The sequence below is a fragment of the Lolium rigidum genome, chromosome 7 (assembly GCF_022539505.1).
Source record: "Lolium rigidum isolate FL_2022 chromosome 7, APGP_CSIRO_Lrig_0.1, whole genome shotgun sequence".
In the NCBI taxonomy this organism is placed as follows: domain Eukaryota; kingdom Viridiplantae; phylum Streptophyta; class Magnoliopsida; order Poales; family Poaceae; genus Lolium; species Lolium rigidum.
In genome coordinates this window covers 354319466-354346550 of record NC_061514.1, presented here as the reverse complement: position 1 = coordinate 354346550, position 27085 = coordinate 354319466, and the positions used below count along the sequence as shown (strand labels likewise).

At 46.6% G+C, this 27085-nt stretch overlaps 2 protein-coding genes across 3 annotated transcripts; one reads left to right on the top strand and one right to left on the bottom strand.

Moving 5' to 3' along the window:
• Positions 1-250: 250 nt before the first annotated feature.
• LOC124679439 (chitin-inducible gibberellin-responsive protein 2-like) lies at positions 251-4966 on the top strand. The gene is made up of 2 exons (XM_047215194.1): positions 251-423; positions 2906-4966. Exon 2 carries the CDS (start codon positions 3058-3060, stop codon positions 4705-4707), a length of 1650 nt encoding a protein of 549 aa, XP_047071150.1. The 5' UTR covers positions 251-423; positions 2906-3057; the 3' UTR covers positions 4708-4966.
• Positions 4967-5050: 84 nt separating this feature from the next.
• On the bottom strand, positions 5051-11745 carry LOC124679438 (WRKY transcription factor SUSIBA2). Of its 2 annotated transcripts, none has more exons than XM_047215192.1 (6): positions 11506-11745; positions 10319-10492; positions 9268-9808; positions 8685-8850; positions 8439-8597; positions 5051-6041 (listed from the first exon to the last, which is right to left on the bottom strand). In XM_047215192.1, the coding sequence occupies exons 1-6, from the start codon at positions 11728-11730 to the stop codon at positions 5474-5476; spliced, it is 1833 nt and encodes a 610-aa protein (XP_047071148.1). In that variant the 5' UTR covers positions 11731-11745; the 3' UTR covers positions 5051-5473. The 2 variants fall into 2 exon arrangements, with proteins under 2 accessions (XP_047071148.1, XP_047071149.1); XM_047215193.1 differs by lacking the exon at positions 11506-11745 and adding an exon at positions 10902-10925.
• Between the last annotated feature and the right edge of the window lie 15340 nt (positions 11746-27085).

The following is a 27085-nucleotide window of genomic DNA, read 5'->3' as shown; positions in this document are numbered from 1 at the left end:
CGGGCAGTCGAGTCTCGAGAGTCAGAGAGATATTTCACCACCCGTGCTTGGCGTGGCGCGCACCAGCGCCACGGCAGCACGCGGTCTGAAACGTCCGGTGGGCCCCACCGTGCCCTGCCCTGGCCGCGCGTCACGCCTCACGATGGCACGAGACCGCGGGCGACGCGCACGCGCTGCGGGTAGAAATAGCAACGGCCACCCGATGTTTCACTAGCTCCCCGCACAGGAAACAAGCATACATCCCACTCGCGACTCGACTCCCACCACCACCTGCTCCTCCTCCTTCCCCTCTCCCTCGCCCAGCGATCTCCTCCTCCGACCAGCTCTCTCTCGGCGCTTTTCGACATCAGCCGCACCGAATCCTCCTCCCCTCAGGCGAAGGGCTCGAGCCTGCGGCGGCCGGAGCTAGCTAGCGCGGAGAAGGTAATCTCGCGCTTCCTTCTTCCCTGGTCCCTGCTTTCTTGCTACTAGCTGCTAGTATTACCGAGGTGGGGTTTGCGCTCCGTGAGCACTTGGATGCTGCTACTAGGTGATGTCCTTGCTCGTATCGGGTCACGGCTAGCTAGGGGGTTCTTGATGTTTCGCTATGCGTGGATCGACGCTCAGCTCCTTCATTTTCTTGCGAGATTGGCAGTCGTGCGCGCGTGAGAAAGATGCTTCTTCCGTAGTTCTATTTGGTGGTAGACTGCTAGTTCAGTGGCCATGTAGATGTCGATCCCCTTTCATGAGCACTTGGAGATGTCCTCCCCTCGGGTGGTCACGGTTTAGCTAGAGGGCTCTTCAAGTTCAGTCCTGACCATTTGGTTTCCCTCAAAAAAAACAAAAAACAAAAATGGTTTCCCTGAATCGGTACTCAGCCCGTTCATTTTCTTGCGAGATTGGCGGTCGTGCGCCTGAGGAAGAAGCTGCTCTCCGTCGATCCATGCATATTTTGCAAGCATTTCTTCTACCTGGTACTAGCTAGGTGGCTCTGCAGTAGTTTCCCGTAAATCGCTGCCCAGTTCGTTCATTTTCTTGCGAGATTGGCAGTCGCGCGTGAGAAAGATGTAGCTCCCACACTTGTCTTTTGGTGCTACTTCAGACTTCAGTGACCATGTCCCTGCATATTTTGCAAGCCTGGGGGAATAGCAGTACCTGTCCGTACGGCCTCGGCGCTAGGCCTAGGCCATGACCATACTACTACCTGAGCAGCTACGGAGAATTTTCTTAGACCGCGTCAAATGTCCAGTAAACGCACGCAACTGGTATGCTACTACCACTACAGCAGATTAGATTTCTCAGTCTGTGAAAAACTAGCGGCTAAACCACCAGATCCAGGAGCTTTTGACCACTGACTTCCGCGATCTGCTTGCTAAGGCTGGCCATAGTGCTAGTATCATAGGTAGTATCATGCATCCTAGGCTCACAAAAATGATGATGTGGCATCTAATTAATGAGGAGAGATAGGATTAGAGTAACATAGGTAGATACTGTATCATAGCGCACTTTACGAGAAAAATAAATACCAAATAGATCCTGTACATAGATTTACATTGGGATTCTACAAAATAATAAATTTACAAATTTATGATACTACACTATAATACCACCCACTATAGAGACAGTATCATAGATAAGTATCATATGCATGATACTAGGATATGATACTATGCACTATGACCAGCCTAAATAAATTAGTATCAAGGAGTAGTTAATTAATCTTGTGCCTGGAGTAGTTGGGACGACGGGTCAAACACTCAAACTGCCCGTGCAGCCTGAGTTGGTGTAGGAAATTATGAGATGGGGATATCTTACGACCCGTCTCCGTCCTCTACAGGCCTCTCTTTTGTTTGCGCGCGCTCAAGTCATACTAATTTAGTACGGGTGTTTTTTTGGGGTGTTCTGCGATGTCAATCGTGACGCCGTTCTTAGCTCAGCATGACACAATTGCAGAATAGCTCATTATCCTTGGTGGTATTTGCTGTGCTTAGTCTTCTGTGCTGTATACTGTTTCAGGACAGTAACATCTGTGAGCTGTGAGAGACTTTGACTGCATCGAGGGCTTCAGACTAGTATCTTGGTCTGTTTATGCTTTTGGTTTCATCTTTTGATGCTACTACTGTTCACTCATATTGCACAAGATTTGGTATACCATTATTGTTTACTGCATCTAACAGTTACTCTTATTCTGAATAAGTTTGGTTGGTTCTGGTTTTTGATGCCATGTACTGTAATAGCTTAGCTGTAGTTGATCTTACCTTTCTCTCAGTTTCCTTGTTTCCTCTTTATTTTCTTTGCTGTTGTACCGAAACACTGACGGTTTCTTTATATGAAACCGACGAGGAGAGCTTCTTTGGTTGAAAAAAAAAACAGTTACTCTTAACAGACTTCACATATGTCAATCCTGACGCTGTTCTTAGCTAAGCATGACAGCGTTGCAACATGCACCCTCCCTTCACTTCCTGTGTACGATGACAAGTAGTAGTATAGCTGGTTCCCCTTGGTGGTGTTTGCTGTGCCTAGTCTTTTGTACTGTTGCAGGACAGTAACATGTGTTAGCTGTGAGAGACTTTGAGGCTTGCTGTTTGATCTGCATCATGGGCTTTTGACAAACAAGTCAAAGTGCTTGATTCAGTCTGCTGGTGCTTTTGATTTTCATCTCGCAATGCTACTGCTTTCGTTCGTAGCTATGATCGGTTGTAATTGTTCTGCTCCTGCTAGTTTTGTGCTTGTCTCTACCCCTAGATTAGGATGATTGATGTGCATGCATTTTTTTCTTTGGATACTACTATTTCTTTGTCTGTTTACATGTGTGCAATGCAACGATTTTACTTCTCTTGCTGCAAAGCTTTGGGTTCTAGTTTTACTTTCCGAGTTGGTAACTCAGATGTGATTTCCTTCTTACAGTTTTATGCTCTTGTTTCAGGTTCTGTTTCATCTGGATTTCTGGGCTAGAAGAGATATCACCAAGCAGCAGCATAATTTTGGTCTCAGTTCATTGTCAGGTCTCCTTGTCACACCAGCAAGACTGGAGATAGCATGCAGTAATTAGTGTTTCAGATTCTTGACTGAACCAGGATGGCTGATACTCCGACTTCCCGGATGATGCACCCCTTCAGCAACATGCAGAGGCAGAACCCCAACCAGTTCCAGTATTCTGCCAACCCACAGCGTCCTTGTCACACTTACCAGAAGTCATCTCCAGACACCCATGTTGTGCCACAGCATCACTATAGCCTCAACTCTCATTCACCAGATGCCAGCTATGAAAACCAGGTTACCCAAAACAAGTATACCCTGAACTCCTCTGAGGCAGTTGATTGTATGAGGCATGATTCGCCCTCCAGCAATAGCTTCACTCCTCCATCCATTAGGAGTGGCAGTGGCAGCCCTTCATCTCAGGATGACAGTCACTCTGATTCCACAAATGGATCTCCTGTAAGTGCTTCATGTGTCACTGTGACCGAGGATCCTACTGATCTCAAGCAAAAACTCAGGGATATTGAGGCTGCAATGCTTGGGCCGGACTGTGAGATCATCAACAGCCTTGAGAACAAGCTTTCGCTGGAACCGGAGAAGTGGATGCAGCAGAAGGGCTTTCCTAGGGGCAACTTGAAGGAGCTACTGATTACTTGTGCTATAGCTGTAGAAGAGAACAATGGCCTCGCGATAGATATGATGGTGCCAGAACTGAGGAAAATGGTTGCAGTATCTGGTGAGCCACTTGAGAGGTTGGGAGCCTACATGGTGGAAGGCCTCGTCGCCAGGCTTGCCAACTCCGGCCACTCGATCTACAAAGCCTTGAAGTGCAAAGAACCAAAGGGCTCTGACCTCCTGTCCTACATGCATTTCCTGTATGAGGCCTGCCCCTACTTCAAGTTCGGCTACATGTCGGCAAACGGTGCAATTGCAGAAGCTGTCAAGGGAGAAGACAGGATTCACATAATTGACTTCCATATCTCTCAAGGAGCCCAATGGATTTCTCTCCTCCAGGCCCTTGCAGCCAGGCCTGGTGGACCACCGACTGTAAGAATCACAGGAATTGATGACTCGGTTTCAGCTTATGCGCGAGGTGGTGGGCTAGAGCTAGTTGGGAGGAGGCTGTCACACATCGCTGGCCTGTACAAGGTTCCCTTTGAATTCTGCTCACTTGCTATCGCTGGCGACGAAGTGGAAGAGAAGCATCTTGGAGTCCGCGCTGGCGAATCTCTCGCAGTGAACTTCACCCTGGAGCTGCACCACATTTCAGATGAGACTGTGAGCACTGCCAACCACCGAGACCGAATCCTAAGGCTGGTGAAAAGCTTGTCTCCAAAGGTGCTCACCCTTGTTGAGCAGGAGTCCAACACGAACACAGCCCCTTTTGTGCCGAGGTTCGCAGAGACTCTGGACTACTACACTGCCATCTTCGAGTCCATCGACCTGTCGCTCCCAAGGGACGACAAGGAGAGGATCAACATGGAGCAACACTGCCTGGCGAGGGAGATTGTGAACCTCGTCGCCTGCGAGGGTGCAGAAAGGGTGGAACGACATGAAGTCTTTGGCAAGTGGAAGGCACGTCTGATGATGGCCGGCTTCAGACCGTCTCCGCTCAGCTCGCTGGTGAATGCCACCATCAGGACACTGCTACAGAGCTACTCGGTGGACTACAAGCTCGCCGAGACGGACGGGGTGCTGTACCTCGGATGGAAGAACAGGCCCCTGGTGGTTTCGTCCGCATGGCACTAGGTGTTGTGGCGTTACAATGCTATCTGACGATGAACTTATTTGTAAGTTCGCCTTTGGTAGACAACTTAGATGCCTGCTTTGTCGTACTTTAGGAAGGTTTGGTGATGTATGGAGAAAATAGCTATGCAGCTGTAACCTGTTATTGCAATGTAAACTTAGGTCAGGCCTGAATAAGGCTGATGAGGTGTAGTCCAAGTGTAAGGGGTATGTGTTTCAGTTTCAGACTTCTGATCATAATCAGTATTACTACTGTCTACCATATGATTGAAATGCTTGGTCTTGGCACTTGGTAGCCTAGGTAGGCTGGAAGTAAGTAGAACCCTCGCAAATAACAGTTGTAAAGTATGGCAATGACATATGCATATGTCATCTTATGGCAATGGCATTCTTCATAGTTCACATCCATTAGAGATATAAATTTGTCATAAAAGGTAAAGAAAATTAACAGAATCTATATTCTATCAATATTCAAGTACAGAAGATAGGACGGTTCAGGAACCAAATTCTTATAATCTAATTAATCATAACTGGTTCACTGTACAAGGAATGTAGGGCTGCAACGCTACATACAACAGAGGTCTTTCCCGCATTGAGAGACCCATGTATAGCTGCAGTGCGCCCCAGGTATAGCTTACTTGCCTCCGTCTGAACTGATTTGTAGATGATACACAATTGAGAATCTTGCTGAGGAGATTGTCGTTACAAAAGCATTTTTGGTAATATATGATTCTTGGAGCTATAGGCATTGGTAGACACTCTCAAAGTCTCAAGGACCCATGACTAAATTCCCAGCACTGCTGTAGCATAAGTTAGCTGAATGGTCCATCGGTGTGGCTTTGAAAGTAAACCCTTCATTAGCTTTTTCTTCTCTGGAACCATACATTCGGCCAGCTGCATTTCCTTGTACCGTTGGCATTGCCATTGATTGGTGCCTCATGTTAGCGTACATTGAAGCCATGGGTTGCATTTGATACTGCATCTGATCAGGAACGGAAGATTGCATTTGGTTCGTGGTCTCACTGTGGTTCGGGCTAATTCCAACACCAAGGTCAAGACTCACGGTGTTGGTTTCAGGCGCTTGAGAATAGTGGTTGGTGAAGTTCCTGGGTTCACATGCTCTCATCATGCCACCAATGCTCGGCATATTGCCATTAATCTGATGCACGGCATTCTTCATGGGAGGTGTGGACATCTCATGGGTGGCATTCCTGGCAGCAGGAACTTCATGATTATGTTTTCCTTCATATGTTGTTATCACTGATTTAGGATCATGCGATGCTCTCTCAACATGCTTTCTGACAGGGCATCCTGTGCTTGTGCATTTGTAGTAACTCCTGAAGTCAAGAACAAAAGTGAACATATGAGTGAACCGCCTCACATTTGCCACTCCATGATAAATTATTTGCCCCTTGTCTAAATCTGAAACACATGGTGATGTAAAATACTCTATCCACATATTTAGGTGTCATATGATCCACGTGGTTGACCTTTTGAAACTTCAACCAGTAGTATATGTGTAATTGCAGTATGTATGTGGAGTAGACAGAATATATGAAAATAATGTCACCGGATCTGTCACAACTATTTATAATATGTATTAGTTATTTTAGGTACTATATTATGACTGAAAATCATAGTTGAAGTTCTGCGCTGGAATCTGAAAAGTACAAAACGAGCTATGCTAGAAGACATATGGAGTATGAGATTATCTTGGACCAGTAGCTCGTCAGCAAACATTGTACTACTAGACAGAGGGCCAGAACCCTCGAGCTCTTATAAGCTTGATGACTCTCTGCATTACTATTCCAACAAAAATATCGATTATAAAATGCATGTTCATGTGAAATCAAAACAAAGAGCTCCCAACAAACCAATTGATCACCTCCCTTGGGTATATACATACAAATAGCATTTCATATGGTCTAACTGTGCAACATTGCTTATAAAATTATGTACAAACTGAAGTCGTGGAAGGGCAGGACATACAAATACACGCAAGATGGTTTTTAAGGCGGTAAGCCGTCCTAAAGTGTTGGGGACACTCTACTGCCTAAGCGCCTGAAGCAGGAAAAGCAGGAAAGCGCTAGGGGACGCTCTATCGCCTAAGCGTCCTAATATAGGCTGTTTGGTTGCATCAAAGTATTCACTGCTAATGTTTGTCAAATATTTGGTCATGCCCATGAATATTTGGCAAAAGAAGAAGTCTAGGAGTTCAGACAGCAAACTGTATGTGTGCCAAATACAGTTTCAACATTAGCAATTTTGAGCAGCCGTTGGTTTCAAACCAAATATTTATATAACTTGTGTTGCCACCCACCCCCCCCCCCATCCAGGGCGTCGTGCGTAGGTAACAACTCAAACGCAAGGGATTATTGTAAAGCCTCGCACAGCCCATATGTGTTAATAAATTGGCAAAATGTATGATAAATGTGTTGCTCCATGGAGCCTTGTTATGCGGGGACAGACATATAAGCGTCACGGCAACCGCTCGGTGTCGCTGCAGCCTAGGAGATAGCAACAATACAAGATGGACAAGCAACAGGTAGTCATCAAGATTAGGTGGAAGTGTCAGCAAGTAGGATCCCCATTGATGGAAGGGAATAATAGGTCAGATTGTATTAGACATGGAGTCAGAGTCAGTCTGTAAGGAAGATCATCAATATAATCACGTAGCGACCATGAGACTGAATTAAAAGGCACTCCTATCTCTTCCCTCAACCCTTTACGCTATCGGCTATCGCAAACAATATCTGTACCTAGTGCTTCCAGTCCTAGCTGCATCTGCCCTTATACGGCTCCCAAGAGCTCTCCTGCTGCTCCCTATCTAATCGTTCCCTACAGATCACGCTCCCAGAAATCAAGCTGTGACAGGCTTCGAGCCAAAAGCCACCCTTCCAAAAACACAAACATGTACCAACCAATCAATTGCCTTCACTATGTCCGCTTAGGAATGACATTTTAGACAGTATAACGTAACGTAAAGTAGCCAAGAAGCAGATATTTCATCTCCATATGGGCTGATTTTAATACGGAATGGGCGTTCTCCAACGCACCTAGTGCTTCCAGCCCCAGCTGCATCTACCCTTATACGGCTCCCAAGAGCTTTCCCTGTTGCTCCCGACCTAATCCTCCCCTACAGATTACGCTCTCAGAAATCAAGCTGCAACAGGCTTCAAGCCAAAAGCCACCCTTCCGAAAACACAGACATGTACCAATCAATCAATTGCCTTCACTATGTCCGCTTAGGAATGACATTTTAGATGGTACAATGTAACATGAAGTAGCAGATATTTCATCTCCATATGGGCTGATTGTAATACGGAATTGGAGTTCTTCAATCTCCGTATTTTACCACCAACAGTGATAAAGGTGAAGTAGCAGATATTTCAACTCCATCTACCACATATCTTCACCACCTATGTCCGCTTAATTTGTTCATCCTAAATAATGAGCATATATGCGAAGTGGAATTCTGGTTCAAAGGTCATTTAATTTTGTTTCTATCGATCCATAACTCGACACATACATGACTCATGACTGACCAAGCATATAACAAAAAGTTATGCATAGAGCGCATAAGTTACTTGGTAACTGATCCACAAAGCATAACCAGAGTAGATATTTTACCATTATTGTTTTATAGATCGATAGTTTACCATTACATTAACATAAGTTCACATGCAAAGCAACAAAAGGAGAGAAGGTAATTAATGAACAAAATAAGTACTTACCGTGGATTGGGGTTTCCTTTGACAACTTTCTGTCCATATTTGCGCCAACGATACCCATCATCCAAGATGTCAACCTCACTTACAGTTTGAACAACAACACGAGGCTCGCGGTTGGGTTTACCCATCAGAGCAGCATCAATACCAGCCGACTCCATTTTCCTGCTTCCATTGTTGATAGTAGACAACAAGATTAGGCTTGACACTTCACAGGAGTTATAGGGTGAACCCAGTCCAAACCAAGCGTACCTGCGTTTCGACTCTAAATCCTCTTCCTCGGCAGCATCATCCACGGGGTAGGGTCTTCCAACTCCAGCATCGATGTCATCATCACTAACTGAAGCTGGAACAAGCTCAAGCATACCAGCTGACTGTACTTGATTAGCAAGGTTGCTAAGAGCATTTGAAGATTTATCTGCAAATTAGCATACAAAGCTGAGATAGCTACAAAAGAGTGATTCACAATCTACTTAAAAACATCTTTACCAACAGTTTTTCTTTGGTATATGGACTGACCAATATATCTGTTGCGATGTCCAAGTACAACTTGGGCAAACATATAAAATTATTTTGTACTTTCAAGGAATTCTTTTCCAAGAGCTCGATTTTGAAAAATTCAGTTGTTATTACTATAAGACGTTCATGAAAAAAATAGGAAGCTACTCGAGAGGCAAAAGCAAGATAGATGTCAATATACTTATATGATACTACAATTCAATGATAGATGTCAATATACTTATATTTCCAAAACAAGATACAATAATGCACATTGCCAAGCTGCCAAACTATAGGACCAGTAACATTTTTTCAAAGAAATCGTGATAAGTCTCACCATCAGCGGTTGCTGCACCATCATTTCGTTCTTCACCCTGGTTCGAAGGAACGGCACCACCAGCTAACCTCCTATTGGGCTGGGGTTTAGGATGATTGTGACGCCCCTTATAGACAACTTCGGTGATGAGACCATCAACGGCACGCTCCAGTAGCTTTTTTACTTCACAATTAGGATGTGTGCACTTGTAATAACTTCTAGGGTTTTCACTTCCCTTGACATGCTTCTGTCCATATTTGCGCCAGTTGTAGCCATCCTCTGCCGATTTTTCAGCTACATTTTCAGACTGCGGTTCTTGCATGGCATTCTCAGAGCCATTCATTTGGTGCAACTCAGGTGTACCAACTTCAGCAGGACTGTCAGACAGACCAACCATTCCAACAGGTTGGTTAGGAGCACTTGAAACATTCACTGTAAGAGTTGACTCACGTGAACAGGGAGGTCTGTTGTCAGTCACCATATTGCTAGATGATGAGCTGGGATTCATGCTTTGATTTTGCATAGAAGGCTCATGGTTTTTTGAATCACTCATAACAGGAGGCTGCAGTACAAAATGTGAGCATTACCAAAGTTAGACAATGGAAAACTAAATACGTACAAGAACTCGACAAGAATTAAGAAAGAATGTGGGTAATTTAGCAAGCATATATAGACCATACTACATATGCACTCTAGAGCTATCATTTTAGGTACTTGTTATCATTTATACATGAAACCTTTTCTCCACTACTTTTGTAAGAGGCTGCCTTATATGTGGTGAAGACTAATTGGGTTAATACTGAACAGCATAACACAGGAGAACACAATATGATATGAACTTCCTTTTCTGTTCACAGGGGTTCTTGAGGCAAGGAGAAGAAAGGTTAAGAATCATGCAACGATTCAACAACTTTGCCGGACGAAGGTTATTGGTTGAATATACAAAAAGGCCAAATTGTATGTGTAGGATCATATAGAAACAAAATGCTTAAAGTTAATTTTGATGTTCTACAGAATGAAGTACATTTATTTCCATAGACACATATAGCAAAGAAAATGGAAGGTAACGTACCAGTGACTGAGAAGACGAATTGAGATGAGGCTTGAATTCAAAATCCCTAGAACCCCCATCTGCATGGGCAGTACGAACAGATTTATCCCGTGGTGAAGGTGGTATGTCTGGATGAGCGATCTTGTGCATAATTGCAGCCATGCCCAGAGAACCAGTCGTCGGTGAGGGTTCAACCTGAACAGGAAACTTTGTTAACTATTGTTAGAGGTGTACCGGGCTGAAGAGCCCTGTAAATACTTGTCAACACCAAATATGTACCGCAACATTATAGCCAGCAAACTGCATATAGAAAGTAGTGCTACAGTTCTAAATACGGTGTTTAAGCCCTCTGAAATGAAGAAAAAAAATAGAAACAGGTGCCGGAGGAATGTTGCCTTGATAAAATTTTCCTTTAGAAAGAACGTGTTTGGAGAGCATTCTATCCTACGCTTAAAAGGGAAATTGAAGAAGAAGAGAGCCAGCAAGAATAACAAAGGGAGACAAAGAAAGTAACAATGATGCAGCAAGCAAGTGAGTATGCCCAGCAAGCAAAGCCTATTTCAGCTTGCAGGGTGCAAGCAAGAGGAACCAGGAGAACTCCTACCACATCTACACCCAATCCAGAGAGAGAATAACGAGAAACTGGTCAACCGGAACACGAGCCTGCAAGAAATCCCGCTCCCAGCTGCTTGGCGATTTCCGCATGGACGAGCGCCATACTACAAGTGTAGTACCAGCCAAAGCCGGGAGGGAGAGTGTCCTTAAATAAGGCCCTGCGATGCGGAGGCCCCATAAAAGGAACACCAAATGAAATGATGATTTGTTCTCGCAGCCACCGAGTGTGTGCGTAACGGAATAATTCCCCAGCCCACAGAGCGCACGACCTCACTCACTCCGCAGCAAGTAGACGGCGCGGGGGCGCCCCAAAAGAAGAAACCGGCGCAAAAACAACCATATCGCGGAGAACCCCCCGCCAAAAAGGAAGTTCCATGGCACCGCCGGAAATGCGAAAGCGCATTATTCCGAGGCCACGACCCATGATGTAATGCGCAATTGTGCCGTAAACTACAGCTCCGGAGGTAATGCGCATCGGAATCCCGCCTTTTCCCCAGCTCAAATTAAGCGTGGACCCCCGTAGAGCTCGCAGATCCCGCGGTAAGAGGGTGGTAGTAAGAGGTGGAGAGAGAGAGGGGAGGCGGGGCGGTGACCTTGAAGTTGGTGAGGAGCACGGGGGAGTCGAGGAGGGCGGAGGGGCTGAACCCGGCGGGGATGGTGAGGCAGGGCTCGCGCGAGATCGGCAGGCGCGCGGGGGACATGGCCTTGTACCTGGCGCCGGCGCCGGCGAGCGCGGCGACGCGCCGATCCGCGGGGTACGGCATCTCGGGCGCGGGCGCGGGGAGGTCGCCGGAGCTAGGGTTTGGCGAATCGGCCATCGGAGCGGAGGTCCGTGAGTGAGTGAGGAGGAAGGCGGAGCTGGTTTTGGAGGCGATGGCGAGAGCGAGGGGCAGTCTGGGGAAAGCGGGCAGGGCAGCGTGGGGTGTGAGGCTGCGACTCGTGTGGACTTAATTAATGGGGGCGCGCGAAATGACGTTCCCGCCCCTGGGTGGTACCCGGAATTGCGGTGGATGGTACGGGGCAGGGCGTGGCGACAGCGACCTCGCCTGGCTGCCGTGCTGTGTGTCGCTGAAGGTGGGGCCATGGTGCTGCTGGTCCGTATGTCAGTGGGTGGTGGAAGAGCTGTGTAGGAATAGCGGGGCTACGAATATGGTGGGCAGAATAAATAAATGGTGTTGTTTTAAATTGCGCATGGGATGCCTGTCAGAGTACTGTGCCCCATATGATCCACTTGAAATTGAATGGGAACGAGGAGGTAAATTCGAACGTGGATTTAATGCTGGCGGGGAGGAACGTTTGGGGGAGAGTTTCTACCGCGGGTAAATCGGTTGTATTGTACTGTATTTTCCTTCAACGACTATCTTGTCTTGGTTTATGCTGTGACGGATCCACGTCGTCCAGTACACAAGGGTCGACGACTACCGACCGTGCGTGCACGCACGTCTTTTTTAAAAAATGCATTTTATATGTGTATATAAAGCCACTGACATTAATTAAGAAAAGGTAATTTTATAGGGTGGTGCTTGTTAATAGTACAGTACGAAGAAAATTCGAAAAAAAATAGTACAGTACGAATGTTGCATTCACCCATAAAGAAAGAGGCATGAGATGCAATAGTTTAACCAGCCCAAAACACGAGAGCATTTTCACGTACCACCTCCGTCCTATTGATCTTGTGTGTACCTGTGCTTGATCAATTTAATAGATATAATATAGTAATTTATATAGCATAAAAAATTGTACTATTAAGTATAACATCTCAAGTTTTTAATTATACATGGTTTATAATAAATAATGTGTATTACGTGTCATAGGGTTAACACATCACATGTGAAGGGGTTGCTTAAGAGAGACGCAAGGCGGGGATGACATAGGCATCTTCCGATCGAGATTAAGAGGAGACGGGGTTCTACCCAGGTTCGGCCCCTCTCTTATATATGAGAGCTAAAACGCAAAGTGTAAAGCGTGAGCTTGTAGAACGTACTCTCTGGGGTTTCCTACGAGGGTTTATATAGATAGCCCCAAATGGGGTTACAATGATAGACACCAAGTCAGTTAAGAACTCGGAGTCATATTAGGCCAACCAGGCCTCTAAGCTTCCTTCTCGGACCTGCGCGAGTCCAGTCACCACCTTTGGTGAGCCCATATAAGCTAGTCTGGCATTGAGTCTCCGTGGTCCACACGGCAACTCCCCTTCATGGGTATACCCCGTTTGGCATATCGCCATTAGTAGTCCTCGAGTGCGTTAGGAACTTGTCGTCGGGTTCGAGCTGTCGAGTCGGCTTGGACAATTCCAGGAAGGAGTCGATGGCGAGTCATTGGCGGACTCCTAAAATAAAGAAATAACCATGAAGAAAATGCACCACCGAGTAAGTTTTACTCATAAGAGCTCGGACTTAGTCGATTTTAAATCGTGTGGGTAAAGGTCGTTGAAACTCCATATGGCAACGGGGACACTAACCACTGGTTATTGCTCAACCATAACCATCTCCGTGCAGAAATTTTTCTCCATCCCCATCCCCACTAACTGTAATGGGGCTAGTTCTTTTACCATCCCCATCCACATCGGGTAAACAAATACTCATCGGTTAACCATCCCCGCTTTAGCTAGTAACAATGAGCCTAAAATAAAATGACAACATGGTAGGATGACGGAGCTGGCTGGATTAGTAGTTTAGGAAGGAGAGGCAAGCGTTTGGGAGTTGGGGTTTGGGGACTACGACAGTTGGAAACGGGAGGGGAAATGTGAGCACAATAGGATTAGGGTTTTCTAATATCTATACATACCTATCTTATACCCTAGTGTCACATGTCACGTGCCTAACGGAGATTTCATGGTTATCGGGTATGGATAATGGTAACACAGACCCCCACCTTACCTAATGGGGAGAGTTTGCCTCCAATAAGATCCCCACGGGGATGAAGTACTAACCAAAACCATCCCCTAATAGGTGGATTAACCACCGGGGATCGGGGAATGGGGCCCCATTGCCAAATTGAGTTGAAACACTTGGCAATGATGATTCTATTGTAGTTAAGTCACAAGAAAATTCGCCAGATGGAGTCGCCTCTGGAGGAGTCGGACGGTCACTTTGTTGACTAGTTGTTGTCATCTATCACCGCCTAGTTTCGGGTCAGTCTGATGGGACTAGACGAGTGGTCGCCTCGAGACGGAGCAGGAGCATTGAAGTCGCCTCGATGATTACGCCACGAATCAGGGACACACAATCTCAGGACGCGTAGACGTGGAGCACTTGGCGCTGCACTTTCCGGCAAGTTCACACGATGTGCAAAGAGTCACAATGCATGGCGGGGGCAGCGTGGTAATTTTGCGCCCACATATTTAAGGGGAGTGGGCAGCGCAGAGTGAGTGTGCTCTGCCTCTTCCACTCCTTCTTCCTCGCGTCAGACACCATTGTTGCTCCTCCATGCTCCACATATCTCCAGATCGAAGCCCGAGAGTGCAAGATTCATGGAAAAATAGGGTTTGTGGTTCCGCTCGGAGGCGAAAGCAGAGACGGTGTTGCCCTACATCTCGTAGGGAGATTTATCTCGTTCATACCGGGGGTGTCGCATGTGCCTTCCCTTGCCACTTGCCTCCTCGACGGAGGAGTCCTTGGTGTTATCAGCGTCGGCGCAGAGAGTAGCTAACTCCATGAGGTCGGCGATGGTGACGGTCGTCCTCCGGTGCCTCTTAAGTTTTGCAACAAGAGGTTTGTATTGAAACCCTCCTGAATATGAGCATTGACATGTTCGCACTGATACCCGTGGAGGCAATCCAGATGTCCTGCCAACACTGGATCCAGTGGCGAGTCGATTCGTGGCGCCCCTGCATGTAGCGCTTGAGGTCCTAAATGGTGATAGGCCACGAGCAGAGTTCTTGATGAAGGTCTCCCTCATATCCTCCCAGGAGTCGATGTTTTCCTTGTAGAGTTCGTTGATTCACTAGCGAGTGGGACCTTCCAACATCACTGATACCCACAAGTATAAGGAATCATTGAAATCTTCAATGTTTAAGTATTAGTATCGATCCCACGAGGAGCAAAAGGTATAAGTTTTTATCCTTTCAAATTAGAGTTTCGCTGCTCTTATTATCTATGCACAAGACAAACTAATATTGCAGTTGTTTTGTGTTTGGGATTGTTGTTTGCAAGTAAAGTAAATTGCTGAAAGTAAAATGCAATAAAGTAAATGCTCTTTCTAAAGATCAATCATCTATGCAGCAAGAGTACACGCTCAAGTGTGTGCTTATATGTGAGAAAAACGTTCCCAAGGGCTACATGGACTTCATGGCATATAGATTTCTACAACAGTATGGTGAGTATCTTGTCAAGTTTAATTTCCATTGGATGGAGCCTAAATTAGGTGCAGCCATATGTGTGAGCAAATACACCCCTTATGATTGGTCCTAAGGACAAATTAATGAACAAATTCAGGAATCATTAAGACACCCCAACCACAACAATAAGTTCTAAGGTCCCCGGTATATATCCCCTCTAATGAAACTTAAATTATTAGAATATGGTTTCTGTCATTCCATAAATCCGGAGCGATGGCAAGAAGTGGCCGTAGGCAAACATGCGAACTTACCAGAATAGCAGAAACTAACAAGAACGTGGAGGACAAGGGCCATCTGTTCCTCGTTGCCTACGCTTTCCCGACCCTACTCCTCGCCCCAACAAAATCCACACCAGAATCCACCGGACGGTTGATTTGATTTGGGGAAGAAGATGTTTACACAAACAGAGAGGAAAAAATGCAAATTACTTCTGTCCAAGAGCCACGTGATAGATTTGACAAGTCAAAATGGAACATTTGTGTAAACATCTTTTGCACAAGTCATTGCGTAGGGTCCACGCAAGAAAAGGTCAAAGTACGAAGATACACGTGATTTTCAACGGAAAAAGAGAACAACCTTATCGGGTCCGAGGTAGGAGTATATAGGTTTGATAGTTTGGTAAATTCTCCACTGCCATAAGACGTCTTCCAAAATACAAACCTATAAATCACTCACAATTACAATATTAATTTTTGCAAAAAAGTACAAATACTAGAATAAACGAAACCAAATTCTGTGGGGATATGATGTCGAGAAATTTCGGATACCACAAATCATATTGTTTGTTGCCATGCCACCGCCGAAAATTTTGGCATGTGCTCTCCGCGTGCGACAAACATGAACTAAAATTGAATGCAGGTCATGAACCCCCAAACCACGCCATCACCCCCCTATAAATCTGGAACGATGGCAAGAAGTGGCTGATGCGACCGGCTGTCACCCGGCAGACCGGCTGCTAGACCGGCTGGTCCGGTCTACAGCCCGGTGCTGCCGGTCGATGCGCCAACCCGCCCAGATTTTTGTGCAATCTCGTCAAAACCTTGTATATATGTTATGTTCTTGGCCTCTTTATTCTTGATGACATGTACACTTATCTCACTGTTGCCCCCCTCTATTTTCTCATTCACGGGTGGCTCCAGTGATGACAGTCGTGCTGCTGTCAAGAAGGGCAAGAATGAGACGCCACCGGGGTGCCGTACAAGCACCCGTGTATCCAGCAGAGTAGGTCAGAGCAGTGGTCCAGGCAGTTCAGCTAGAGGTAGGAAAAAGACCACAGGGAGGAAGAGGAAGGATAAAGATGAATTACCACTTGATGAACTTGTGGAGAAGACACCAAATTTCAATATTGGCACAGTACATATTTCTGGTTGGAGAAGACTTAGGGATGAGAATCCTTATCGGTTCGAGGAACGAACCTACACCGGTGAATACAAGGAATTCTGGACCGAGACTCAGGATGCCATTTAGGATGAGTTCTACAACTGTGCAGCCCTCACGAAGAATGACATCATTGTGATGCCCAAGGCCATCAACAAGGAAGAGCTCACCATGTTTCAGACCACCAAGTACTGCTTTGTGGTTGACACCTTGCAGAAAATGGGTCTTCTGAATCTAGTATGCTTGAAGCCTTCTAACTTCAAAAGTCTTGGGGAGTACTGCCCTATTCTTGTTCGTTAGTTCAATTGCACAGTCTTCTTCCATGATGACCCATCTCGCACTATAACTTGGATGACTGGGAAGAAAAAATATTCTTGCAATTACCTTGACTTCTGTGAAGCAATGGGTTTTGGTAGTGGCCGTGCTCGTGGGTTTAAGATCCACAGTCAGGAACAATTCACTCATGGTAACATTGCTTTCTACTACCCTTCAGAGCCTACACATGATCCTCCACTCATCTCTGGGACGTACTATTCTTACCAAGTGCTTGCCAAGATAGTCTGTGAGAGTCTAGTTAGTAAATCTGGAGACTCAAGTGACTGCCGTTCCTACCATCTCAACCTCATGTACTATTGTTGTCCTAAAAATGTGAAGATAATTGATGGCTGTGACTACCTCTACAATGAACTGAAACGCTCTGTTCGCAACATGATGACTCTAGACTTTGCTCAGTATGTTCAACAGCTCATCAATATTGTTGTGCCATCTCCTTACAATAAGAAAGATGAGGTAGTAAAGATGGATCCCTTCAAGATTCCTCAACAAGGGCACAAACTTGATACATCTGAGATGATGCCTTCTGAGCGAAGGACCAAGGAAATGCATGAGCCTGCTGCTAGCTCTAGCTCTTCTATGCGCCCTAAATGTGCCTCCCGCTTCTTGGCAAATCCGTGGTACATGTGCAGGAATACAAATGATGTAGCTCATCAAAGCCTTGCACTGAACCAGGGGACTAGGAGGCGCCAAAATGAGTTCATGGTTGCAAGAAACTATGATGTGCCTCCTCCTGGCCCAGAACTTGAGCCTGTAGTTGCTCCTACTTGGGAGATGCCTCCCATTGATGATAACATGTTCCAGAACTTTGACCTCTCCCTGTTTGCTCGTGGTGGATCTTCACATGGTGCTCCTCCTCCCAGGACTAGGTCTAGGGCTTCTACTACTTCTGATGCTGCTGGGTCCTCTTCCAATAGGACTGGAGATGATGAGGATAATGAAGATTATGATGAAGAAGAGTCTACATCTTAGCACTTCTACTGATGGGAACGCTAGCTTTTCTACTCGATCCTACCTTTTTGGTGTTGCGATGCCAAAGGGGGAGAAGAGAGTAGAGTCTAGGAACTACCGGTTTTCCTGGGATGGGTGTTGCCACTTGCACAAGCCATTTGATACTTTATTTGCTTCTTATATGGCTTGTGCTATTTGATTTCCGGAACCATTTGCTACTCTTAATAATTTGTGTGTGGACAAGTTATTGTATGCTTAATCTCTATGTAGGATGATTATGCTTATTACTTATATCTTGATATATGCTTCTCATACCATGCTTGTTTCCTAAATATATTGGGGGAGCTTCTCATATTATACAAATGGTGCACTTTGCATTCAAACGAAATTCTCCAAGTGCATACATTATGGGGGAGTTGTCTTAATATCTTATATGTAATCAAGGTTTTAAGCTTATCCTAATATCTATATGTGACTCTAGCTCGGTTTGTCATCGTATACCAAGAAGGGGGAGATTGTAAGGGTATTTTACCCGTATCCATTATTTTGGTTACAATGACACCGTAGCTAGAGTATTTGGACTAATACATGCTACAAGATTATTGTCAGGTATTAGTCTAACAGGCATAATGGTGTATCATTGGAACTAGAAGGTGAAGGGAGACCCCCCACTTTGAAGAAAACAAAGGAAGTTCAGGACGACATACGGCTCGGCGGCACCGGGTGCCACACTGGCTAGTCCAGCGCAGACCGGCCCTGGCACCGGTGCACACCGAGCTGATTCCAGGGAGCCAACACTCTTTGCCCGGTGTTAGCATCCGGTTGCTGCCGGCTGGCCCGGCGCCCAGCCCGGCGGCACCGACCCCAACACTGGACCACCCGACATATACCGGCTCCTACACCGATGACTACCGAAGCAGATATACTGTAAGCCTGGAAGGTCGTCCGACACTGGCCCGACGCCAGGCCCGGTGGCTGCCAGCCGGTCCGGCCTGTGACCCAGCGACACCGGGTGTGGCACCGGCCAGCCCGGTGGTAGGGCCAGCACTCCGGCCTCTTCGACGAAATGATGAGCTGGACAAGTTGTCAAAGGTCTGCAGCGGCTGGATTTCAAGTGGACCTATAAATAGCCATTATCCTACCTTAGAACAGTAAGGTACTACACTAGAAACTGTTCTTGAGCTCTCTCTCTCTCATACTCAATTGATAGAAACACCAAAAGCCTCAGATCTCCCTCCTCCTCCACCCAAACTTGAATCCCTCCGGGGAAAGATAGAGGATGTCTTGATCTATAGTTCCACCGAGCCAAATCTTGTTCCCCCTTGTATACATCGAGATACCTGCTCTCTAGGGTTCCTTGGAAACCCTAGGTGGGCAAAAGAAATCCGGAAGCATCCGGGCTGTGGATTTGCTCCTAACAAGATTGTGAAGGTTTGGAGGCTGTCCCAAAGTCTACCACAAGTGAAAGAGCTATTCCTTCGTGGGATAGGCTCAGGAGAAGAAGGTGAGCCTTCGTGGCGCTGGGGGAATCCTTCATGGGACCCCCACCTCTCCAAACGTGACGTACCTTCTTGCAAAGGAAGGGGACACGGGAATAAACCTTCGTCTCCGCGTGCTATCGGTTATCTCTAACCGAACTCTTTACTTGTGATATATCGGCCTGTGAGAGCCTTCGTGCTCGAGTTACTTGTATGATCATCTAGGGTGTCTCACCTAGTTTGCATTAGGCTCACCTTTATATTTCGCAAAGCCTAACATTACAAAGAAAGAATTAAAATTTGTAGAAACCTATTCACCCCCCTCTAGGTTTACCATCTCCGAACTTTCACCACCACCATAAGCAAACGCCATCCAAAATCCAACCAATAAAACACTCACAGTTACAGTAGTAATTCTTGCCAAATATTACAAATATTGGAGTAACGAGACCAAATTTCGTGGTGAGATGACACCAAGAAATTTCGGATACCACAATGCATATTGTTTGTTGCCATGCCACCGCCCAAACTTTTGACCCTCTCCACGAGCGACGAACATAAACTGAAATGGAATGCAAGTCACAAGCCACCAAACCACGCTATCGCCCACTCCCTATATATCCGGAGCGATGGCAAGAAGTGGCTGATGCGAGCACCCAAAAATGCGTAACTACGAGAACAGCAGAAACCAACGCGAAACGCAAAAGACAAGGGAAATTTGTTCCTCGTCGCCTACGATTTCCCAACCCAACTCCTCCCCCAACCAAATCCACTGCCCGAATCAACCGAGTGGTGGATTTCGTTGTTGGAAATGATGTTTACACAAAAATAGAGGAAAATGCAAATTAACTCTGTCCAAGAGCCACATGGTAGAGTTGACAAGTCGAAATGTAACCTTTGTGTGAATATCTTCTGCACAAGTCATTGCGTAGGGTCCATGCAAGAAAAGGTCAAAGTACGTAGATATACGTGATTTTCATCGGAAAACGAGCACAAGCTTATCTGGTCCGAGGTAGGAGTAGATAGGTTTGATAGTTCGGTAATTCTCCACAACTATAAGCAAACGTCTTCCAAAATCCAAACCTTTAAATCACTCATAATTACAATATTAATTCTTGCAAAACAATAAAAGTACTAGAATAAACGAAACCAAATTCCGTGCTGAGATGACGGCGAGAAATTTAGAATACCACTATGGACATTGTTTCCTGCCATGCCACCACCCAAAATTTTGATAGGTGTTTGATACGTGCAGTTAACACACGTCCGTTGGGAACCCCAAGAGGAAGGTGTGATGCGTACAGTAGCAAGTTTTCCCTCAGTAAGAAACCAAGGTTATCGAACCAGTAGGAGTCAAGGAACACGTGAAGGTTGTTGGTGACGGAGTGTAGTGCGGCGCAACACCAGGGATTCCGACGCCAACGTGGAACCTGCACAACACAATCAAAGTACTTTGCCCCAACGTAGCAGTGAGGTTGTCAATCTCACCGGCTTGCTGAAAACAAAGGATTAACCGTATAGTGTGGAAGATGATGTTTGTTTGCGAAGAACAGTAAAGAACAAGTATTGCAGTAGATTGTATTTCAGATGTAAAGAATGGACCGGGGTCCACAATTCACTAGTGGTGTCTCTCCCATAAGATAAATAGCATGTTGGGTGAACAAATTACAGTTGGGCAATTGACAAATAGAGAGGGCATAACAATGCACATACATATCACGATGACTACTATGAGATTTAATCAGGGCATTACGACAAAGTACATAGACCGCTATCCGAGCATGCATCTATGCCTAAAAAGTCCACTTTCAGGTTATCATCCGAACCCCTTCCGGTATTAAGTTGTAAACAACAGACAATTGCATTAAGTATGGTGCGTAATGTAATCAACACAAATATCGTTAGACAAAGCATTGATGTTTTATCCCTAGTGGCAACAGCACATCCACAACCTTAGAACTTTCTCGTCATCATCACGGATTCAATGGAGGCATGAACCCACTATCGAGCATAAATACTCCCTCTTGGAGTTACAAGTATCAACTTGGACAGAGCCTCTACTAGCAACGGAGAGCATGCAAGAACATAAACAACACATATATGATAGATTGATAATCAACTTGACATAGTATTCCATATTCATCGGATCCCAACAAACACAACATGTAGCATTACAAATAGATGATCTTGATCATGATAGGCAGCTCACAAGATCTAACATGATAGCACAATGAGGAGAAGACAACCATCTAGCTACTGCTATGGACCCATAGTCCAGGGATGAACTACTCACACATCAGTCCGGAGGCGATCATGGCGATGAAGAGTCCTCCGGGAGATGATTCCCCTCTCCGGCAGGGTGCCGGAGGCGATCTCCTGAATCCCCGAGATGGGATTGGCGGCGGCTGCGTCTCTGGAAGGTTTTCCGTATCGTGGCTCTCGGTACAGGGGTTTCGCGACGAAGGCTTTAAGTAGGCGGAAGGGTAGGGTTGGAGGCGGCGCGAGGGACCCACACCATAGGGCGGCGCGGGCCCCTCCCTGGCCGCGCCGGCCTATGGGTACGGGCCCTCGTGGCCCCACTTCGTATCCCCTTCGGTCTTCTGGAAGCTTCGTGGAAATATAAGACTCTAGGCGTTGATTTCGTCCAATTCCGAGAATATTTCCTTTGTAGGATTTCTGAAACCAAAAACAGCAGAAAACAGCAACTGGCTCTTCGGCATATCGTCAATAGGTTAGTGCCGGAAAATGCATAATAATGACATAAAATATGTATAAAACATGTGAGTATCATCATAAAAGTAGCATGGAACATAAGAAATTATAGATACGTTTGAGACGTATCAGTGTTCTCCTCGAGCGACGAACATGGACTGAAATGGAATCCAAGTCATGAACCACCAAACCACGCCATCGCCCCCATATAAATCCGGAGCGATGACAAAAAGTGGTCGATGCGAGCAGGCAAACAATCGAACTACTAGAACAACATAAACTAACATGAAAGGCCAAGGACAAGAGCCATATGTTCCTCGTTTCCTACGCTTTCCCAACCCCGATCCTCGCCCCAACCAAATCCACCGCTCGAATCCACCGGGTTGATTTGGTTTGGGAAAGAAGATGTTTAAATAAAGTGAGAGGAAAAATACAAATTACTTCAGTCCATGAGCCACATGGTAGAGTTGACAAGTCAAAATGTAACCTTTGTGTAAACATCTTCTGCACAAGTCATTGCATAGGGTCGTCCATGCAAGAAAATGTCAAAGTACGTAGATACACGTGATTTTCAACGGAAAAATTGCACAAGCTTATCGGGTACAAGCTAGGAGTAGATTGGCTTGATAGTTTGGTATATTCTCCACAACCATAAGCAAACGTCTTCCAAAATCAAAACCTATAAATAACTCATAATTACAATATAATTCTTGCAAAATAGTACAATAGTAGAATAAACGAAACCAAATTCTATGGTGAGATAATGCTGGGAAATTTCGGATACCACAATGCACGTTGTTTGCTGCCATGCCACCGCCCAAATTTTTTACATCTGCTCTCCACGAGCGACGAACATGAATTGAAATGGAATGCAAGTCATGAACCACCAAACCATGTCATCGCCCCTATAAATCAACAGCGATGGCAGAAAATGGCCGTTGCGTGCAAGCAAACGTGTGAAACTACCAAAATAGCATAAACCAACGCGAAATGCAAACGACAAGGGCCATCTATTCCTCACCGCCTACGCTTTCCCTACCCAACTCCTCCACCAACCAAATCCACCGGGGGGTGGATTTCGTTGGGGGCTGAAGATGTTTACACAAAAATAGAGGAAAAATGCAAATTACTTCTATCCAAGAGCCACATTGACGTGGGCACTACCCTTCGGGTAACCGATGTTGCTCCACCCTATACGGTCCAGCTGGAGGCCCATGAAGGCACTCGATGGCAAGATGGGCCACTAGGACGGTGCAACGGAAGATTCCTTGAAGTACAAGACACGGAAGGAGCCGAACAAGGAAGGTTTAGAGATAGATCTACTGTAAACCTAGTCGTACTCGATTGGACCTCTTGAGACCTGGCCTCCTATATAAAGGCCAGGAGAGGGGCTGTCGAGGGACACAATCAATCTTAGCGATCTTAGCCAACAGAAGCTTAGAGCTAGGTCACTTTAGCACTTAGCCATCTCGACGATATCTCAGCCATTCGGCACCCCATTGTAACCGATTATCATCATAATCAAGAACAGACAGGCAGGACTTAAGGGTTTTACCTCATCGAGGGCCCCGAACCTGGGTAAATCGCTCTCCCCGCTTGTCTGTGAACCGATGTCTCGTGTCAGCTTGCAGGATTCCATCAACCCTAAGCCCCTATCGGAGGGCATTGCCGAGGAGCACCCTCGACAATTGGCGCCGTCTGTGGGAACCCTGTCGGCACAAGATCGGTCATCGGTAGATCCACTCATGTCACCGGCAACTTCATCAGCAACTTCATCGACACCGTCATCGCCAAACCTGGGAAGCCCGATTCGATTCGGCTCCTACGAATTCACCCCGCACAGCGATTCCTCCCGCTCAACCTTCTCAGATCTACAAGGAAACATGGAGATGACCTTCGGCAGCGTCCACTACAACGTCAACGTGGAAGGAATCCTTCGGCTGCTGGAATCGCCCACTTCCGGATCAACGAGTCCAAGCGCGTCATCATCACTCGACCTTTCGGCTGGTTTGACAGGCTCGACGAGTTCACCCGCGCCATCGACTCCCCGTTCCGCGTCCTCCATGTCAGTAGGATCCGACGATCCCACATCTTCGGAGTTAACTTCGTACTACTACTTGAACTGCGACACCAGGCACGGGCTAGGATCGAGCGACACGCCGTTCATCTGCAATGCCCAGTATTCATCAGGAGAGGACAGTATCGACAGCATCGTCCAAGGAACCACTCGAAGAACGGCACACCATCAGGTTTATGTCGCCAATAACACGGGAAACACAAGACATAGAGGAGACGGAGATCATACTCCTCGTTCCAGTAGACGAGCAAGTTTCGAAAACAGCGCCAGCAACCACAACAGCGACTACACCATCGCGGACGAGGAGTGGGCAGCAGCCAAGGCAGCAGTACTCAACAACACACCGCTCCCCGCAGGAACCTCGATTGGAACCCTTAATGCTTATCGCTCTATACTAGAGAAAAACCGGGAGCACTTATCGAAAGAGCAAGCCACCCTCGAGATACGCCTATCTGCGGCAGATCGATCCAGCGAACGACGAAGAGGCTCGCAAGGGAGCGCCTCTCGAAATACTCAGGGGGCAGGCAAACACCGGTCGAGACTATCCAGGCTTTCGGAAGATGACGCTAGAGAAATCACGTCGAACCCGACCAAGTCCTTTATAACTACGGACACCGCAGTGCATGCCACGGCCGAAAACCGTTGCGGGAGAAACAGACCAACCTCGCTGCGTACCTCATCAACCAGCGCCTCGAAGGATCCATGGCTCAAGCTCATCGAGGCGCCCCGGAAAGTCTCGCGATATTGGGAAATAATCTAGTTCCGCAAAAGGAAAAGACCACGTTGCAGGCTAGTGGCTCAAAGCATCATGCGAGAGATGCTCGGGATGAAATCACCCAGAGCAGGATCGACAAAGCAAGGCGACGACGCGCCACTAGGAAGGAGGATGACAGTGATTCTTCGGATGAGGATCAGGAGTACGACGGCGAACTCAGGGGAGCCGACTGTCTAAGTTACAAAATCCGCGAGGCGATGCCGCCCAAAAAGTTCAAGCCCACTCCTACCGACGCTGCCAAATACGATGGGCAGCGAGGTGACATAGGCATCCCCAATGGGCCCGCCGAAGATGGTACCCGGGTTTCATCAAGGCCCACGACCCGAAGGATAAGAAGATTCGAGAGCCCAAGATACTATTAAGGAAAGCTAGAGTTGTAATAGGAGTCATTGTTTGTAATCTTGCGGGATGGGTTAGAAACCCTCTCGGACTTTGTAAACTTGTGTATCACGAATCCCTCGACTCCACCTCCTATATAAGGGGGAGTTGAGGGACAAATAAAGGATCGGATTTACTGTCAACACAACCCTAATTTTATATTCGTCGAGTACTTTTTGGCTGAAACCTTCGAGATCTACTTGCCCTCTACATCTAACTAAACCCTAGTCTACAATCCGTAGGCATTGACAAGTTAATACCTTGTCAATTGGCGCCGTCTCGTGGGATTTAGAGGCGACAAGGAGCTGATCTCGATGGCACGTTCAAGATCGTCGACTTCATCGGTAGCAAGCAACATCATGGACAGAGGTAAACAGATCGAAACTGGTCTCGTTGATTTTGTTCCTCACCCGCCCTCCCGTTTGGATGCATATGCATATCTGGAGGAGCCCATGGAGATGACGTTCGGAAAGTTTCACTTCCGCGTCGAGAAAGAAGGAGCGTATCGTCTCGAAGTTCCGATCTCATCGGGATTATCGGCGGTTGATCCTGATTTTTCGAGCTCAGCATCATCCATCGAGTCAGGTGACGAGGAGATTTCGTCGCCACGCTTCATCAGCACCAAGGCAAGCGAAAAACTCGCCAAGATCTTCAGCGACGTATCCTTCGAGTCATCCGCGGACTCCTATATAAGCGACGACTCGAGCGACACCGACAGCCTTCAACTTCATCGACAAATCCATCACTATTGGAAAGGTCTTCACCAATCTTTATGATGGTGTCACCAAACCAAGCAAGGTTCGAATCCAAAATATCATCGATTTACGCCATTGGAGAAGCAAGTCACGATCAGGAGGAGACATCAGAGGCTTTCGACGAATTGGGAAATCCATATGTCGATCCCTCTGACCTAAGGCGAGGTTTGGGCAATAAATATGTCGGGCCTACACCACGCATTAGGGTTCAACTTCCACAAGCAGCATGGGATAGAGCCGCAAGAGCTATGGATGGTTCAGAACCAATGGCGACAACTGCTACGACTGAAGAGTTGCAGGCCTACCAATATAGGCTTGCTCGAACTGGAAGAGAATTGGAAAAACAGGCATACCGCTCCGAATAGAAGAAAGGAGGCAGCTTCCGCATCAAGCAGTGCGAAGAGCGGAGTTAAGTCGACAATCGGGAACTTCGGGAGGTAACCACAGAGAAGCTCGAAGGAGAGCAAGATCTCGGCTGCAAAATATACCTGAGGCTGAAAGAGAGACTTTAATTCAAAACCTCGATATGTCTTTTATGTCAATCGACACGAGGGGGAATATCATCCCGAAAACACCAGAAGCAGGATACATGGCAACGCAAGCTTTCATCCTAGCGTCCAGACCACCTCCCGGAGATCCAAGAGAAGCGTTGTATAACATGGCCATGGCAGGATGTGGAGCCATGGGAGCAGCGTTCGCAGCCACACCTCCCGAAGGAACTGCAAGACAAAATAGCCCGAGACCTACTACAGCAGTGCAAGATCCACCAAGAGCAAGCGGAGTCAGAGATACGGCGACTCAGGCCAGGGTAGATAGAGCGCAGCAAGATAGAAGGGAACATCGGCGTTCACCAGAACTCGCTGAGGAGGATATGTGTGGACTCCCGTGTTTCACACGACGGGTCCAAAAAACTCGAGTCCCATCAGGATTCAAGCTACCCGATAGCTTCAAGAAATTCGATGGCCTGCAAGATCCTGAGGATTGGCTAGTCGATTACC

Bases quoted from the DNA above. Each gene is read 5' to 3' on its own strand.
- LOC124679439 (XM_047215194.1), top strand. From the start codon at position 3,058: ATGGCTGATACTCCGACTTCCCGGATGATGCACCCCTTCAGCAACATG.
- LOC124679438 (XM_047215192.1), bottom strand. From the start codon at position 11,730: ATGGCCGATTCGCCAAACCCTAGCTCCGGCGACCTCCCCGCGCCCGCG. The intron at 10,493-11,505 runs GTCACCGCCCCG...TTTCCTGTTCAG, and splicing joins TGCTCCTCACCAACTTCAAG to GTTGAACCCTCACCGACGAC. The intron at 9,809-10,318 runs GTACGTTACCTT...TTTGTACTGCAG, and splicing joins ATTCGTCTTCTCAGTCACTG to CCTCCTGTTATGAGTGATTC.